Genomic DNA, 18,837 nt, shown 5'->3' with positions numbered 1-18,837 from the left:
CATATAGATCAATGGAGCTTCTAGAAGACCTCTCCAAATGTCACACAGTTAGCGATACGTGGAGCTGAGAAACAAACCCAAAACTGACTAGTTCAAAACTCCGTGCTGTGATCCACAACCCTAAGCCACCTGCTTAAATTAGAGCTGCAATGTTTGTTGGGCATTTATGATATGACAGGAATGCATGAGTTTCAAGAGACGGAATGAAACTGTTTACCTTAAATGAAGAATGTCAAAATGACAGAGTCCTAACAGGTGGATACCGTCATTCCCACATTAGAGAGAAAAGGTTAATTGCTAAATTTTGAATAAAGTTGGCAGTCAATTCTTTAGACATAGCTTTTCAATAAAATCTTGCTGAGAGGTACATTCTCGGATATGTGCAGAAGACTAAGCAACAACGTGTGACAATTTTTAAACTTCCTCAGCTCTTGAGGTACTAAACACACAGATGTTTGAGAAGACAGGCTTATGAATGCAGCTTTCCTGTCAACAAATCAGGCAACATCTTTGCTGCCTGCTGCTAACACAGCAATCTCTTAAATTTAAAATTCTATGATAGTTTCTCCTGGATAAAGGAGAATTAGAATACATTCACATTCCATGAAATAAAAACATCAGAGATTTCCTTGTTGAAAACGGGCAATGCTTGCAATAGAAGCTAAGCTCAGTGTTGGCTTAGCCTAACAAATGTTTACATTTTTTAAGAAAAATAAATAATAATTTCACAAACCTACTCTGTCTCCTTTGACATAAGTGAGTCCGCAGAGCCTCCCAACTCTGAAATCGCTATAGGTGCTCATGACCTTGGTTTAAATCTTTTGACTTCTCCGTTGGACAAATGCTGCCATTTCTGTCACCAGCCTCCACAGGCTTCACTCCATTCTCCAAGCGGCTGGCAGAACCAAGGATGATGACATCACTTCCTTGGATATAGCTGTCTTCCACGTTCTACTGACAACAAACCTCAAATCACTACACTGACTTGCGGGACCGCTCACAGAATGGTTACGTCTGCCTGCACCCTTCTCCAACACCAGTCTGCGCCATGCGTTGGCTATTCCAACCACAGTGATTTCAAGTTGACCCCTGTATTTCTGACTTAGAACTTTACCTCTGAGCAATGCCTTTATCCCATTTTGTCTCCCACCAGTGGTTCCTATCCTTCACACACAAATATCCCTCCGTAAAACTATCCCCAGAGCCACGACTTACTCTCTTCAGAGCACCGACAAATTTCATCATGCTCCATCTGCTTATAAATCTCTCTTTGTATTTGATAGGAAACCCCTGGAGTCCAGGAGCCTTCACATTTGAAGCACAGGAGAGCTTCCTAACCTATTAGGTCCTTAGAATTACCTCGTGAGCATTTTTTTTTTCATGGAACCAATGGTTAGTTCTTAAAAAGCCCACTCCCTGGGGTACCTGAGTGGCTCAGTAGGTTACGTGTCCAATTCTTGATTTTGGCTCAGGTCTTGATCTCACATTTGTGAGACCCTGCCCTGCGTCAGGCTCCACATTGAACACAGAGCCTGCATGGGATTCTCTCTCTCTCTCTGCTCTTTCGCCACTCAAGCTTTCTCTCTCTCTAAATAAATAAATAAACTTTTTTTTTCTTAAAAAAAAGCCCAATCTCCCTGGTCTCTCAGTGTGAAACTGTGTTCTAGTTCCATATCTTTGCCCTAGTTTTAGCCAAACTGGAAAACATGGAGAACATCTGAGGTAGTTTATAACATACATATGTACACAATTTCTTTTAGACTGTGTTTTCCCAAATATAAAATCCATGCCTTGACCTAACTGGAGATTCTTATATTGGAAAAAACTATTTATATGAATGTACAGACATCTAGCTGCCTTCCTCTGAAGCACCAAATCTATCTGGGAACATCTTGCTAGCCTCATTTCTCAATTTGATTTGTTACTCAAGTTCACATAATGTCGCCATCTTAAAATATTCCCACGCAACTTACTGCCTAAAATGAAAGGTGCCAATGAGATGAAGAACACAGGAGTGAAGACTTGAAACAAACCTATTTTACAGGTGTAGAAATGGAGGCCCAGAAAACCCAAATGACTTGCCCCGAGTCACTTCTTGAGTGTGTTGGTGCCCAGACCACGATCTCCTCACACACACCACCACATTCTTCCTGCTCACTCCCCACTGCCTTTCCATCCTAATGATTTGAACACACAATGGTCATGGTGTTGAGCGAGCTGCTGTCATCCCAGTGATGACAGAAAGAAGAAGAAGTTCTTTCTTTTTAAGCGAATCAAATGTTCGTTGTTATTTCGTCAGCTGAAATATCGCTGGTTTTTAATCCTCTGAAAGGAGCATACACAAATATAGATACAAAAAAGCTGGTAAAAACTCTTGAACCCTCAGTGTCTGAGCAAAGGCAGAAGGACACACAAGTGCCTTCACCAAGAGGCACTTCTAATTCTCACTGTATTTACACAAGCAGAGAAAATAATGAGCACGCATATTTTGGGCCATGCATTAATCTCTTGCTGCCCCCTGTCTGAAAAATACCCATGGAAAGAGCCACTGGCTTCTAGATCTTAATTTGCTGAACATTTCCTGTCAACATGTTATCACCGCATTACTGCTCTTCGTTTCACAACCACACAATATCAAGAATCTCATCTCCAGCTTGAGCAGTAGGTGCAGAGACGTATTAAGATGCGCCATGCGAAAAGTTTCTTCCGTTCATCATGTCAATTTCTGTGTGGTTGTCCAGTCTATAAAATGAAGGAGACAAATGTGGTGCTACCCTCATATGTCGTTTTAGCCCATAGTGAGAAAAACTATTTTATCATCTTTTGCACAAAAATTAGGAAAGAGACTTCAACAAACAGATTATGTGTTCTATTCATCAAAAAGGAAAAATATATATGATTCACTAGTAACAATGTGCGAGGTGATATGTGCTTTACTTACATTTTTCATTCAACCTTTGCAAAATTACAGACAAGCATTATACTATTACAGATTTTTTTAAAAAGTGAAATTCAGGGAAATTAGTGAGCGTAGGCAATATCTAAAAAACACAATGAAGGGGCGCCTGGGTGGCGCAGTCGGTTAAGCGTCCGACTTCAGCCAGGTCACGATCTCGCGGTCCGTGAGTTCGAGCCCCGCGTCGGGCTCTGGGCTGATGGCTCAGAGCCTGGAGCCTGTTTCCGATTCTGTGTCTCCCTCTCTCTCTGCCCCTCCCCCGTTCATGCTCTGTCTCTCTCTGTCCCAAAAATAAATAAACGTTGAAAAAAAAAATAAAAAAATAAAAAAATAAAAACACAATGAAGAAATTTAGCTCTAAACTATGCAACTACCAATTTCACTTTTCAGATCCATGAGTTAAAAAATGCTAAGGATGACAGAAAATATGGAAAATATTCTAGACTAAATTTATAAAGATTTTCAGTTCTATACCAATCAGAATATTAAATTTAAAATTAACTAGAGTTAATATTCCTGAAATATCTATTTTACAATGTAAAATCTCTAAATAAGATTTGGTATATTGTTTTTAAATATAAAGTTAATATTAGTTTTTTGATATATCATTTTGGAAAGACCCCAGGCTTCAAAATTGATACAAAAGTGTTAACTATGGTAGTTGCTATAAGAAATACATAAGGGGCTCCCAGGTGGTTCAGTCAGTTAAGCACTCGACTTTGGCTCAGGTCATGATCTGCGTTCATGGGTTGGAGCCTCACATTGGGCTCTGTGCTGACAGCTCAGACCTTGGAGCCTGCTTCAGATTCTGTGTCCCCCTGCTCTCTCTGTCCTTCCCCCGCTTGCACTCTGTCTCTCTCTCTCTCAAAAATAAATAAAAATTAAACAAATATTGAATCATTATAAGTATTTGACCCTTTTTTAGGACCTACATCAAATCCTCAGGACAGGTGACTATTTGTTATCCCACAGAAGAAATCTAGAAAAATGTGTTTAATATGTGATATAGACTGAATGCTTGTGCCCCTCCTAATCTACTCTACTCTGTGATGGTATTTGGAGGTGGGGGCCTCTTGGATATGATTAGGTTATCAGGGTGGAGCCTTTATGAATGGAATTAGTGCCTTTATAAAGGAGGCCTCAGAGAGCTCCCTCAGCCCTTCTGCCATGTGAAGACACAGCACAAAGAAAACTGTCTATGAACCGAGAAGCAGGCACTCATCAGATCCCAAATTGGCTAGTGCCTCCATCTTGGACTTCCCAGTCTTCAGAAGTATGAGAAATAAATTCATGTTGTTTATAAGCTACTCAATCTATGGTATTCTGCTATAGCAGCCTGAACAGCCTAAGACAATACAAGTAGCATTTTATACACATAAATATTAGTATAATTTGTCCACTGCAATTTGCAAGAGAATGCCTAACAGTCTGGATGTAATTAAAAGCAATAATAACATATACTATTAGCACTCATTACCTCATTTGTGTAAGAATGAATCTCAGAAATATATTCAGATAAAGGAATTCAAAATAGCTATAATTACTGGGGTGGGGGGGTAGAGAAAAAAATAAGCACAAAATCAGTCCAAAATGTTTATATCCCTAGGAAGAAAATGGACTGGAGACATTTAGATAGTTATTTACAACATGCATAATTTCCACCATAATTTAAGACACCATTGAAGACTGAATAAAAGCATCGTGGTAAGGCATATTAACATGTGTACTTGGGGAGTAAAGATACCTGGGCTCGACAATCAATGTCTGGTCCTAGCTGCTGGATGTTGGGAAAACAAATTTCCCTCTCTGAATCTGTGTTGTTATCTACAAAATGAAATCGGATTTAACTCATAGGGTTAACTCGAAGTGAACAGCATGATCTACATAAACCATATCCATGCCTGGTCTATGAAAATTGCTCAGCAAATATTATCATTAATATTTTTTAACTATTTAATGTTTATTTATTTATTTTGAGAGACAGAGAGAGGGAGACAGAGAGCAGGGGAGGGGCAGAGAGAGAGGAGAGAGAAAATTCGAAGCAGGTTCTGTGCTATAAGCACAGAACCAGATGGGGGGCTTGAACTCACAAACAGGGAGATTATGACCTGAGCTGACACAGATGTTCAACCGCCTGAGCCACCCAGGTGCCCTGTCATTAATATTATTAAAGTTATCACCAGTATCATCATCTTCCTAAGGTCAGAGTGAAAGTATGAGACTAGGTCAACCATAACTCCATGCACAGAGTACCTCAAATCAACTGGCTCTGGAATCCAGTGTGCTATTTTAACATGAAAGTAACTAGAATGAGTACTGAAAAGTGATATTCCGATCTGGTAAGTTCAGAATAATGTAAACCATTTGATATGTAATATATATTATATGCATATATATTCTGGAATACATAGAGACAGAAATCCTTATAAATTAGTACGACTAGTGATTTCTACCAGAACAAGAGTGACAAAAATAAGAACAGTCATAGAAATACTATATATCCATTCACTCATTGCTTCATTCAGCACTGACTGCACAGTTAGCACGTGCTGGCCATGGCTTTGGCATACGCCCCTGGCCCTTGCCCTTCAGGAGTTACTTAGAGGCCAACGGAGGACAGGCAGGAGGGACAGCCACTACTTCTAGTGGCTGAGAAGGCTCAGCAAAGTCTCTGCGCAGGTGAGGACGAGGTGGCGGCTTCAACCTGGGGTGTAAGCTTTCTTGCATGCCTAGGAATCCAAAGGACACTAGGGTACTATCTAGAGGTGGCTCAGCACAGGGACCTTGGACTCTAGGCAAGGTGGGAAGGGCTCAGGGGACTGAAGACTGAGAGAAAAGGGGTCGAGAGGAGTTAAGTATGTCCCCGTGAAACCAACAAAGACTATGAATGTTCTCGCTCTTTCTGGAGTGGAGACCTGAGCAGAAATGTGATGGTGCTTCTTGAGAGCCCGGTAAGTGGTCTAGAATATTCTTAATTTATGTCGGAAAAAGACAAGACTACACTAGAAAATCCTAAAGGAATAACGGTAGCATGAAAAGGCAAGCTATGAGAGACTAGGTCACTGGAGAAAAGTAGATCAGGGCTTAAGATAAGAACAAGGCTTCACAAAGGGACTTAAGAAAATCAGGAGCATATTCTAGGAAGATTACTGCTCTGGAATTTAGTCTGGAAGGAAACAGGGAAGCAATTTTTTTTTTTTTAATTGGCAATGAAAAAGGAAAACCTCTAAAATAGGTCTATAGTCTCTATATTTTTGTTTTTATTTCTGTTTTCATACAAAGAAGCCATTCTGAAAGACTTAGAAAATACCACTGCAATGTTAATTCTTATTACCAATTCAATCAATTAAATGTCCTGTTCAAATAAATCACTAGACTTTGTTGGAAGAGTAATACTTCAGCCACATGAGAGATACTGCCTAGTGTGGAAACTAACAGCTATTCTCTAATTTTCAAGTAAAAACTACTTTTTATAATATTATAGCAATATTATTATTGCTATTATTTTTTTCCCCTGCGAGCAAGCCTGTATTCACCACTGGTAAGAATCTAGAATCCTATGGCATTGAGTGATTTTTTCCTTTGGCTAAATGATGGCATTTGGGAACACGCAAATGTGTAGAAATATCTTCATAGTAAAAAAAAATTCATGTGAAAAAAATAAAAGTAATTATTTAATTATCCAAGCTGTGTTCTTTTCAAAATGAAATATTTTGGCAAATTTACTCCTTCTTTATCTTAAAACAATAAATATAACTATCTACTTTTTAAAATATCAGATCCTACAGGATAATGAAAAAATGCACATGTTTTACTTACAATTATATTCATATATGGTTTATTTCCTTAAAAAGTTCAGTGATGATGCTTTTAAATAAATACATTTCATTGTGACAAAAAGTATGTGTCTACTTGACTAATGTTTCTTCACCTCTAACTACTTTAACCAGAAGTGAGCATATTTCCTAAAATAAGCCTGACTTCTTTGTTAACTGTGGACAAAATTTTTAGACTCCATTAATAGAATTGTTGGCATTTCAGCTCACAGAAGTTAGCTAATAAAGAGAATGACCTTTGGTAACACGTATAACATTAATTCCTTTTGCATCCAGTCTCTAAGATATGGCAAACTTTTGTGGACACTTGTTTGCAAGAAATTCAATAGTTCATCTGCAGGGAAGAAAGAGCAGCTTCTTACATGGAGCAAGCAATTCATATGTGTGTGTGTGTGTGTGTGTGTGTGTGTGTGTGTGTATGAATATATATATTTCATTTTGTATTTAAAATTTTTTTTTAACATTTATTTTTGAAAAACAGAGAGACAGAGCACAAGAAGAGAAAGGGCAGAGAGAAGGGGAGACACAGAATCCAGAGCGCTCCAGGCTCTGAGCTGTAAGCACAGAGCCCAAGGTGGGGCTCGAACCCATGAACCCTGAGGTCATAACCTGAACCGAAGTTGGATACCTAACTGACTGAGCCACCCAGGTGCCCCTAACATTTCGTCTTTTTAAACATATATAACTCCAATTAGAATCTTGGGTGTCTATATTATTAAAAAAAATGGTGAGCCTAAGTATGATTGCTTTATTTAATAGTCCTTATTCCACAATAAATAATGCCGCTACTCCATATTCAAATACCTCCACTTCTTAGAATAAAAGCTACAGATTATTTTAATATATGAATCCAAACGCATATATACATGCATGAAAAATAAAATGGGCTATAGACATTCACCTTTGGAATGAAATATAGATGGTCACAGAAAAGATTTATTTTCTTGGAAAACTTTCAATAATTCAGCTTATTATAATCTCTAACGACCAACTGGAAAGTACTGTCGATATTTCCTATTACTGTGTAACAAGTTACCACTCACTGAGCAGCTTAAAACAATGTCCCATTTTTTACGCTAACAGTTTCATAAGTTTTGTAAAATTCAGATGTGGCATGGTTGGTTTCTCTGTTCAAGGTCATTAAAGGTTAGCATCAGAGTTTCTGCTGGGCTAGATTCCTTTGTTGATGTTCTAGAAAATAATCTGTTTCAAGTTTATTCAGGATGTCAGCGGAATTCAATTCCTTTTGGTTTTAGTACTGAGACCCTCTTCTTGCTGCCGTCAGTCAAGGATCACTCTCAGCTTCTAGAAGCCATGTGCATTGCTAGTCACATAGCCTCTCCATCTTTAAAGCCAGCAATAGAGAATTTATTGTCAAATCTCTGTAGCTTTGAATTTTTGACTTCCTTTGTCTCTGAGCTCTAGACCATTGTTATAAATCATCATCATCATCATCATCATCATCGTTTCCAAGAGTCAGGTGTCCTTTAAGAAGAGTCCGTAAGATAGGTTCAACTGTGGTTTGCACTCAGTGTTTCTCCCATTGTGTTCTTGGGAATCAGGGATATGATTAGTCATCTATTTTGATGTCCTTAAATTTTCAGTAGCACTCGAAAAATCCCTTCCTTTGAGTGAAGGTTAGACAGTCTCTGGCAGGCAACCTCTCAAAGCGTCAATGGTGTCTCATCTCTAATGCTTTAAGTTCTAACGACCCTCAAGGAAGGGACACCTGATCCAATTTGGACTGATCAAGGAAAGGTTCAGAAGGATATGAGCCCTCAGCTGGGTAACTGGATTCACCGGAGGGGGTGTCCTGGTGAAAGAAGGAAGACATTCTAGATAGAAGGGATCACATGGTCATAGGCACTGAAATGGGAAAGACAGGTGTGTTTATAGAAGTGGGAAAGAATGCTTCACGAACACGGCTCTGATTTATGTATTATGTAGCTCAATCTCACCCTGTATGGGGGATAGATTTGGGCATACCGCAGGCAGAAGGATGAGCTAGAATGCTGTTATTAGAGTCTGTGGAGAGAATGACATGGGTACAGGTATAAGCAGGTCCTCAGACCAGGAGACTTAAAAGAGTAATGCATGGCCCCCAGCCTGGGAGGGAATGAATGGCTCACAGGGCTGTCAGACCATGATCACCGACAGGCCTTGGCCTGAGGGACGGGCATTAGCCAAGTAATCACAACTGGCCAGAGTGTGGGAGTGAGCCACGAGCAAGGGGGATTTGATCATGACCCTGAATAAAGGGCAACAGCTGTGTAAGTAAAGTTTCTGACTCGGATCTGGATGGTTCTGAGCAATCAAGGAGAAGATGTGAAACCAAACGCTCTCATGGGAAGGGAGCAGAATCTAACACCTTGGAAAGGACTGGGCTGGAAAGAGTGAGCAAAGCCAAGTCAGGAAGGAGATAAGGTGCATGGTGGATGTGTAGTTGCAGTAAGAAGCACCAATAATTCCTGTGTAGAAGAATCCCAACACTTCACCACTGATGCATCTGAACTCGGGAAGCTTCAATACCAACACGGATGTTTAGACAAGTCTGTGAAGCGGGGCGCCTGGGTGGCTCAGTCAGTTAAATGTCTGACTTCGGTTCAGGTCATGATGTCATGGTTAGTGGGTTTGAGCCCCGTGTCAGGCTCTGTGCTGACAGCTCAGAGCCTGGAGGCTGCTTCGGATTCTGTGTCTCCCTGTCTCTCTCCACCCCTCCCGTGCTCATGCTCTGTCTCTCTCTCTCAAAAATAAATAAACATTAAAAAAAAGTCTGTGAAGACGTTAGGAGATCACAACGTTCCTATTTGCGGCTACTGAAGGTCTGGCTGTTTGGACACAGTAGCTGACGTGCTTCAACAACAGGGAGCTCCAGCTTTTCCTTCTCCAAGTTCCCAGTGTTCACGCTCATGATCTGATTATTATAAAGTTGACTGTTATAAATGCATATCAACAAAAGTTTTCTTGAAAGTTTCAACTGTCAATGTGACTACCAGGGAAAGGGTCTTAGAAACCAAATGGAGAGTTTCCTATCACTGATAAAAGGCAGAGGAAAACCAAACTATATTTATGAGTCATTTTTACCACTTCCACTAAAAGTCTAAAAAATATTTGGTTTGTTTCATTTCCTCTAAGAAACTCTCTTACCCCTCCTTCGCATCCCTAAGAAGTACGAAACAACATCTAAATTATCAAAGACTTCTTTACCTATTCTCCTTTTAAAAAATGTTTGTATTCTATTTTTAAATGTTTTTTGAATATTCCTTTTGATGTGCTAACTAGGTTAGTCTATCACATTAATAAAGACCTGAATTTCCAAAGGTGATTTCTGAAGCTGAGCAAACAACTAGGTTATGACAAAAAAAAGAACAGTGGAAGCTATGTATGAGACTTTCCCCCAATGAATTATCAGTAAATTCCTTGTATTATTCAAGTGCAGATTCATACACTGGAGATTTCCAATATACAAAATAATTAAGCTTAATGAAAACTGACATTATATAGCTATCTGGCAAGGAGAAATAATTAGGTAGTGTCATCTGCACTTAACATTACCATTCAATATGTATTTTACACAGAACTATTGATTGTGTATCATGGCTGAGAGCTAAGAATATAAGATTAAGAATCAAAAGTTGTCATGGGATAATTTTTCTGTCAACTTTGGTAGTTCACTGATGGGTTCTATTCCAGATACCTTGGACCCAAGGAAAAGAAATCAATTCAGTCAAATCAAATGAGGGAGGAAGGAAGTTTTTAAGAATTTAAAAATTCAGCTGCTCCCAATGATAAGCAAACTGGCCTGTTTGACTTTCAGGAACAATACAGTCTCTCTGTTGGACTACTTTTTGTCATTACAGATGCCTCCACTGGCACGAATCCACAGGGCCACCGTCCTCTACCGCTTACCATTAGATGTCACAGACTTTGGATCACTTACTTAAAAAAATGTTTTTTAATATTTATTTATTTTTTTGAGAGAGAGAGAGACAGAGCACAAGCAGGGAAGGCACAGAGAGAGAGGGAGACACAAATCTGAAGCAGCCTCCAGGCTCCGAGCTGTCAGCACAGAGCCCGATGTGGGACTCAAACTGACAAACTGTGAGATCGTGACCTGAGCCGAAGTCAGACACCTGTGGATCACTTATTTTACGTTTTCAAGAGTAAGACCAATTTCTTACAGGTTGGTCACTGGATGAATCACCATTAGATCAGATATCTACCTCTAATCCAATCAGAGGTTGGGCATTCAGGCACAGGATACAACATGGTCCCCTAGACCTATTTCTACCAGGGGCTGGGGGTGATTTTAATAAAATAAAAGATGTACAGTATGCAAACATAGCACACAGAAAGACTGGATATAGAAACTGACCAATAATGAAACAACGGGTTTCAAAGCGAAATAAACGTGAATTCAGTGGTGTGTATAGACCTAAAAACCTGACAGTCTTAACTTCTCAGGAAGTAGGGGAAAAGAAAAAAAAAAAACATGTTTAACAAAAAGCTCTTCAAATACGTATAACCGTAGGAACTGGTTCGAATACGTATTTCCAAACATTTTTCTCCCTGACTTAGTCTCACCATCTCCAACCAGTCAACCTCTGTAAACAATTTCAGGTAGGCACAATTCGCATTTTTTTCTTGTCCATTCTGCTTTGGTTAAATCTGGGTGTTCAACAAATCTGTGATGAGTTTAAGGGGTCCCCATGTGCCCATTCACAGCTACTGATAACCTAGGTACTTGGATGCAGAGGTGGATACACTTTCACATGCCCAAAATAAAGTTTTGGGATGGAAAACGATATTGCACCCAAGGAAGCTAGTCTAACAAGAGTGCAATGATTTCCTTGCAAAAATTCATCACTGTTAAACAAAAAAAAGAATGATGTTAAAAGACCGATGGCAAATGACTCTAGTGGGAAACATTCTGACTACAATGATAAAATATTTTAGAGCAATGGAGACAAGGACCTTTTTAATTCTTTTGTCAGAGCAGGTGGCTAAGAGACCATCAAGTTCATGCTCCTGAGCAGAGTGGCTGTAGACCCCAGGTCTAGGGATCCCCACCCTTCTTCCATCTACGAGAGGCCATGTGACTGGTTTTCACCAATGGTGTGTAGGTGCAGTGATGCAACTGGCGATGCAATTGACAATGAGGTATAGGGAGGACAGAGCTCTCAAGAGAGAAGCTGGATCCTTCATCACTGCAGGAGGGAAAGCGGAGGGGCAGCCCCTGGTTACCATCCACTACCTCCATTTGTTGCATAAATGAGAAGCAAACTGCTCTTGCATTAAGTCACTGCAATGTCGGAGTTGATTTGCCACAGCAACTATTGTTTCCTGAACTAAGACTCCTCCCTAAAAATGCAGAAGGTCAAAAACACAATGTAGAACAGGACGATAGAAAAGTATGATGCATTACTGAGAAATAAAAGCTGTCTTATAGAGAGCTTCATGATTCTTTCACACATACTCACATTACACACACACACACACACACACACACTTTTTAAATATGAAAACATGGTTCTAGGGTGGATCATTTATTTTGTGGGCAAGTGACTAAGTCTTGTTTTGAGACATTCTGGAACCTCAAACCAGCCCCTAACTGAATAACTCTTCTATCTATGAATTTGAAATTGTTCTACCCAGGAGAATTGCCTGAGTGGTTGATAACCGAGGTGCGATTTCACACTTCAGCATCATATATTAGCAAACAATACAGGTTACATCAAAATGTTCTCCCTTTCCCTTCAGGAACCTGCAACTCTGGATCATCTAGGAAAAGAGAACCAGACTGAGAGACTGCGCTGTGGAATCGGATTTCCAGCAAGCTGACTGCATGCAGAGCCTTCCTTTATGGACAATTATGCGCCATTTGCATCCGGGGCAGGTGTTAATTCTGTTAAAGGAGTTTCAAGTACAAATCAGGCCATTTCGGACACCTTTTGAACATCTTAAATCAGATCGGTTACAATTCCCTTCCCACATCCGACTGACGGTTCCGTTCCACTGCCAGGTTTGTGAGGAGAAGACAAACACCACAATTTACTTTCACTGGCAGCTCACAGCCCAGAACTGTAAGGAGGCAGCGTGCCCAGTACCTGATACTGCTCACGCTGCCCGTCTCTGATCCAAGCTTGCATCGCTCCAGTTGGCTGGCTACGATTTGGCGTTCTGCCTCCAGCTCTCGGGTCAGTCTCTCAAACTGTAATTCCTGAAATAAAACCACCAAAGAGATGAGTTCTATCATCTATTTGCAAAGGGGAATTCCTATCCAAGTGACATGATGGTCAAGGGGAAAATGCAATTTATCAAGATGTCAAATAGGAGAAGCAGAGGATGCTGTTGTGAAACCCAAGAAGGGTTGGCAGTTCGGACAGAGCTGAGTTCAGATCTCAGTCCTGGCACCTGCTGGCTGTAGGGCCGTGAGGAAGTTATTTAATCTTTCTTATATCGATTTCATCACCTGTAAAATGGGCTTACAATACTTATTCCATAAAGTCGGGGTGAGGATTAAATGAGCCCGCCCATGAAAAATTATTCTTTGGCTGGTGGCCAGCACCCAATGGATATTAATACTTCCTCCATCAAAATTGTAACATTCCATGAAACGTTAAAAGAAACAATTTTTCTATCATTTGGAGTACTGTGTTTATTCCCTATTGGGTTCTAGCTGCCTCTCTACTAACTTGATCGTAATATTACTTACATATATTGTAGACTGAAGAAAAATAATGCTTATACTTCTGTAGGCTTTAAACTCCAGGAGAAAGGCAATGATACTAAATTACTAAATGAATATCTTTTGAGATATTTGCTGTATCACCTTAAAAAAAACAATTAAACCAATGAAGAATGCTTTGAAGAATGCCTGAAATCCACTGTTAAAGGATCAACATTAACGAAAAATGATTCAATCAGTGCATCAAGGATCTTGGCTGTTCCAATTATAGGACTTTTGTACCACATTTTCATCTTTGCATTATATTTTCCCATACACTTAAGTTTTTTACTAAACATAATTATAGCAAAGCATATATTTTCACTAAAAATTTCAGGAAAAGTTTTTACAATGTCACATTTAATTTCTGTAAAATGTAAGTTATCTGCACAGTTATGTTTTGGGTAGGGGAAAACAAAAATGCTGGAGAATACTGAAAATACGGGTTAGTTTGGAAGAATTATAACTTGCCACATCGCAGAGATGTGTCTTCCCATAAAAGTTGCATTTATTTTATTTGCTGGCCTGGGGCACTCTTGGGGAATACCTGTAAAAAGCGGGATCCGGCGTGTCCTCCATACATATTAAAAATTCCCTTGGTCTTTTCCACAGGAGATTTCTTTTCTGTTAACAACATTATTTGGGGGAACCAAGAGACACTTTACAAATGAGAGCTCAACTTTTCCTTTAAGGTGCTAAAACGGAGGAAGCATGTTATGGGACCTCTATCTTTATTCTTACATGTTCTGAAGGATGGCACAGATGATTCGTAAGGACGAAAAACCAAGACCTCTACCAAAATGCATTTTTGTGTACCTAACCTCCACTGCTTCTTCCAGCAAGTTTTACTGCTTTTTTTTTTTAATTTTAATTTTTTTTGGCAGTTCCTTTCCACAGAAATACACAGATTCCAGAAGATTTTCATTTCCAGGCTTTATATTTTATCCTGCATCCGTCTGTGTAACAGAAAACCAAGTTATACCTTTGGATTGATAACAACATTTAAAGATCATGTAGCATTCTTCACAGGCGCATGGAGATTCAGTATTATTTTTTTTAAGTTTATTTTGAGAGAGAGAGACAGAGCGTGAGCAGGGGAGGGGCAGGGAGAGAGGGAAAGAGAGAGAATCCCAAGTAGGATCCATGCTGCCAAAGTACAGCCCGTTGTGGGGCTCAAACCCACAAAACCGTGAGATCATGATCTGAGCCGAAACTGAGAGTCAGATGCTTAACCCGACTGAGCCACCCTGGTGCCTCTACGTGGAAATTCGTACGTCAGCTCCCTTGCAAACATAGAGTCACATATTTCTAGAGATTCTCATCTCTGTGTGTAGATCTTTATTTCCATGTGGCATTATTCTCCTTCTGTCTGAAAGACTTCCTTCAGTGTTTCCTGGAATGCAGTTCTTTTGGTGGATTCTCTCAACTTTATGTGCCTAACAAGAGTTGTTATTTTGCCCTCATTTTTTTGTAAAGCATTTGTCCTCTCATATTGTTTCTGACAAAAAAAAAAAAAACACCTCTGTTATTTGCGTATTTGGTTCTTAGTGTATCCAGTGTCTTTCTTCTCCGCCTTTTATGATTTTCTCTTTATCACTGGTTCTGAACAACGTGATCATAATGCTCCTTGATGTAGTTTCCCTCATGTTTCTTACGCTTGGGATTCGCTGGGCTTCCTGGATAAATCTGTGGATTTATCATTTCCATCAAATCTGGGAAAATTTTAGTCATTAATTCCTCGATTTCTTTTCTGTTTTCCCCAGTAACACCCCTCCTTCAGTGACAATAACTAAGTATACATTAGATCATGTGGAATTGCCCCACAGCTCATGGATTCTTGTTTTACTTTTAAAATCCTTTTTTCCCCTCACTCTGTGTTTCATTTTGAACAGTGTCCTTTGGTTGTCGAGTTAATCAATCTTTCCCTCTGCAATGTCTAATCCACCATTAATCCTGTAGAGTATATTTTTATCTCCAACATTGATGAATCAAACATCCCTAGAAGTTTCCCTCGGGTCTCTTGTAGATTTTCCATGTCTCTTTAACTTAGAAATCTAGGGAATACGCATATGAAACCTGTTTTAATGTCTTGATTAGCTAATTCTAGCACCTGTGTCAATTCCAACTGCTTGACTTTTCTCCTGAGTACAGGCCCTATTTCTGCTCCTTGTCAGGTATGGTGATCTTTTTTTGTTTGTTTTACATTTTTTATCTCAATTTTCACTTTTTTTTATCTTTAAAAATTCGTAAATACAATGTATTTTCAAGTTGGCTAACATACAGTATATACGGTGTAGTCTTGGTTTCGGGGGTAGATTCTGGTGATTCATCACTGGGTGGGCGGTTGGGGAAAATGGGTGATGGGCACTGAGGGGGGCACTTCTTGGGATGAGCACTGGGTGATGTCTGTATGGTATGGTGATCTTTCATAAAACATAACACATTTTCAATTTGCCCCTTGTGTGCTGCATATCTTCATATTCCTTACAGGTATTTTAAGGCCTGTTTGGGGGTACAACTACTTGGAAGCAATTGGATACACTTGAGTCTTGCAGCTCAGCTTTGTTAGGGGAGACAGAGCAGCATTTGGTCTAGGGCTAAGTACTCCTTTACCTGGGCGGATCCTTCCAAGTACTCAACATCCAATGGATTGTGGGTTTCCCAGTTCGGCTGGTCAGTGTGGACACATATTCCTGGCTCCAGGTGAGCCCCCAGGTACTGTTTCTTCCCATCCTCTCAGATGGTTCCTTCCCTGCCCCCTGGTGGTTTCCTTTTACATATGCAGGCTCTCAGGTCTCAGCTGAATAGCACAAGTGGACCCTCTGCAGATCTCCAGGGTTCTTGTTCTGAGCGGTGATCGCCCTCCTTCTACTTTGCCCCACAAATTCTAGTTACCTTTACCTCTGTGGACTGTCCGCACTGTCTCCCCAGTGCAGGGAGTTCTCTGGGCTCTGCCTGGGTACCCCCCACCTTTTTTTTTTCTTTTTGAGAGAGAGAGAGAGAGAGAGAGAGAGAGAGAGAGCGCAATCAGGGGAGGGGCAGAGAGAGAGGGAGAGGGAATCCCAAGCAAGCTGTGCAGTGTCAGCACAGAGACTGACATGGCACTCGAACTCATGAAATGTGGGATCATGACCTGAGCTGAAAGTCAAGTCAGATGCTTACGCTAGTGAGCCCCCCGGGTGCCCCATGGGTCCCCCTTTCTACACTGTCGGAGCTGGGGAAACTGTGCACCCAGTGTATTTGTTCTATGTCTCTTACGAACCACCTTTCTTCACTGCCTAAAGTTCAGAGTCCTGAAAGCTGGTGTTTCATATTCTCTGTGATGTGTTGTTTCAGGTGGGAAGGTACTGCCGGGCCCTGTTAGTCTATCTCACCTGAAAGCCGCAAGGTTTTTAAGAATTAACAAGTTTCCTCTATGCTTTTTGTAAATGCATATTTCCTGCCGTATTTTAAAACTCCCAGTCAATGAGCTACTAACCAAGCAAATACTTATGCGTTTGCACATTCTCTTCAATGTTGTTCACTATTATTAAAAATAGATGGTTACTTTGGGTTACTTGTTTGTTTTATTTACCTGATGACTTTTTAACTGAACTGACATTTTCTTTATTAAGGCAACGGTATCAATATGTTGCCTTTTTAAAAGGTCCGTTCAATAAATGTTTACTTTATCATCATGTATATGAACCAAGGAAGTAATTAAGTGAATTTTCCCCTGTGCTTTGCTAAGGAGTACATAGTAAATGTTAAGGTCCTCAAGGAGCAAGGAAGTTTCTTCATCTACAATCCTATGTTTTATTAACGTAATAGCACAAAACATAAGAATAAAATTGGAAACAATTTTTTATCAAGTGCTCACTATTGAGTAGTTTATTTCTAGGACCATGTATAAACCAGAAATTTTTTTGTGCTGTGTTGCCAATGCATCTGGTGTCTAGAGCAGTCTGGGCACATAGAAGTTACTCAATAAACACCTGTTAGATATATGTATGTATCTGCACTGAGCTAAATGCTTTACACATATTACCTTGTGTAAACATCATCACACCGCTATTTCCTAGATTCTGGGTTTTTTTTTCCTCTCATTTTACAAAAATGTTCATTAAGGTGAAAGGCTTATTAGCCTTGGCCAGGAAAAAAAACTTCTTCTTTCAAAAGGAGCAAAGAGAATGAGCTAAAGAATGGTGTTTAGGAGATCTGGACATAGATAAGGGGTAATCAATTGAAGAAGCTGCCTAATATTGGGTAGATGACATCTTCCTCTTATTGTCAATTCTTTTGTTTTAGAGGCCATAGCAGTCCATTAACATAGTGGGCATGTGATGCCAATATAAACTATGAATTTCACTCACATTCATATTAAGACTAGTCATTTAAATAGTTTTTATTTCTCTGAACTCTAGAGACCAGGTTCTGAAATGTCCTCCAGCCTACCGCTCATATTACAGTCATTTCCTACTTTACCCCAAACCAAAGGGTCTCAAGCTCATGGGGAAGGGGGGCTGTTCTTCTCACAGCACATCACTGGGGTTGGGAGCTCTCAGGACCTACGCTGAGTTTAGTGTGGTTTTTATGCCTGGAATTGAAAACTGACTTTAGAATTGGGAACTAGAAGAGCTGGACCTGTTCTCAAACTCAGAGACTCGTGTGGCCTTACGGCCTCCATGGTATCACCTAGGGCATTGTCACAAAAATGAGTGAGCTTCCACTCCACTGGGAATACTTGAACTGTAGTGTAGGTGCAAACATTACAGTCTCCAATTCTAACTAGATTTCATGCTTGGAGAGACAACAGGCCTCTTAGGAATGAATAACCCCCTGGGTTTCTGAAAGACTTTGAGATAGATAGAAGAGCATTCATGACAGGAATGTTGTTGACAAGGCCAGGTGGGTAGCCAAGAAATCAACTGGAAAAATAAAAGAATGTGGATATATTCAGTGAAATTTGTAATGCTGGCTGAAAGTGAATATGTGGGACTAAATTAGTTCAGTGAAGGGGAGACTGTAAGAACAGATAAGAAGAGCAAAGAAAGATCTTTGAAGGTTTGGGATTTGGAGGGTAGAAGGAACAATAGAAGCCAGCAAAATAAATAGAGGAAGAATTACAGGACAAAGACCGCTAGCATGGCCTTCTTCTCGGCAGTTTCATTGCAGAAGTGATGATGTAAATCAGGCTTGAAAAAGTGATTGACACCAAAGGCAGAGGAAACAAAAGAAGGACTAAACTAAAATGCTTCCTTTCCTTTTAGCAGAGGAAATAGCCAACAGAGTGAGAAGGTAACCTATAGAATGGGAGAAAATATTTAAAGGAGTTAATT

The 18,837-nt window shown here is 40.0% G+C and overlaps 1 protein-coding gene across 2 annotated transcripts in view; it reads right to left on the bottom strand.

Moving 5' to 3' along the window:
• Nucleotides 1-18,837, bottom strand: part of CTNND2 (catenin delta 2) — a 777,587-nt gene that overhangs the window by 571,501 nt on the left and 187,249 nt on the right. For both annotated transcript variants that reach the window (XM_047074403.1, XM_047074404.1), the window contains exon 2: nt 12,900-13,012. In XM_047074403.1, the coding sequence (XP_046930359.1) occupies nt 12,900-13,012 (113 nt within the window). The remainder of the gene's footprint in view (nt 1-12,899; nt 13,013-18,837) is intronic.

The sequence above is a fragment of the Lynx rufus genome, unplaced genomic scaffold (assembly GCF_022079265.1).
Source record: "Lynx rufus isolate CCGP_SWC_20201006 ecotype Redwood Valley unplaced genomic scaffold, mLynRuf1.p SCAF_1, whole genome shotgun sequence".
Taxonomy (NCBI): domain Eukaryota; kingdom Metazoa; phylum Chordata; class Mammalia; order Carnivora; family Felidae; genus Lynx; species Lynx rufus.
This window is presented reverse-complemented; position numbering and strand designations above follow the sequence as displayed.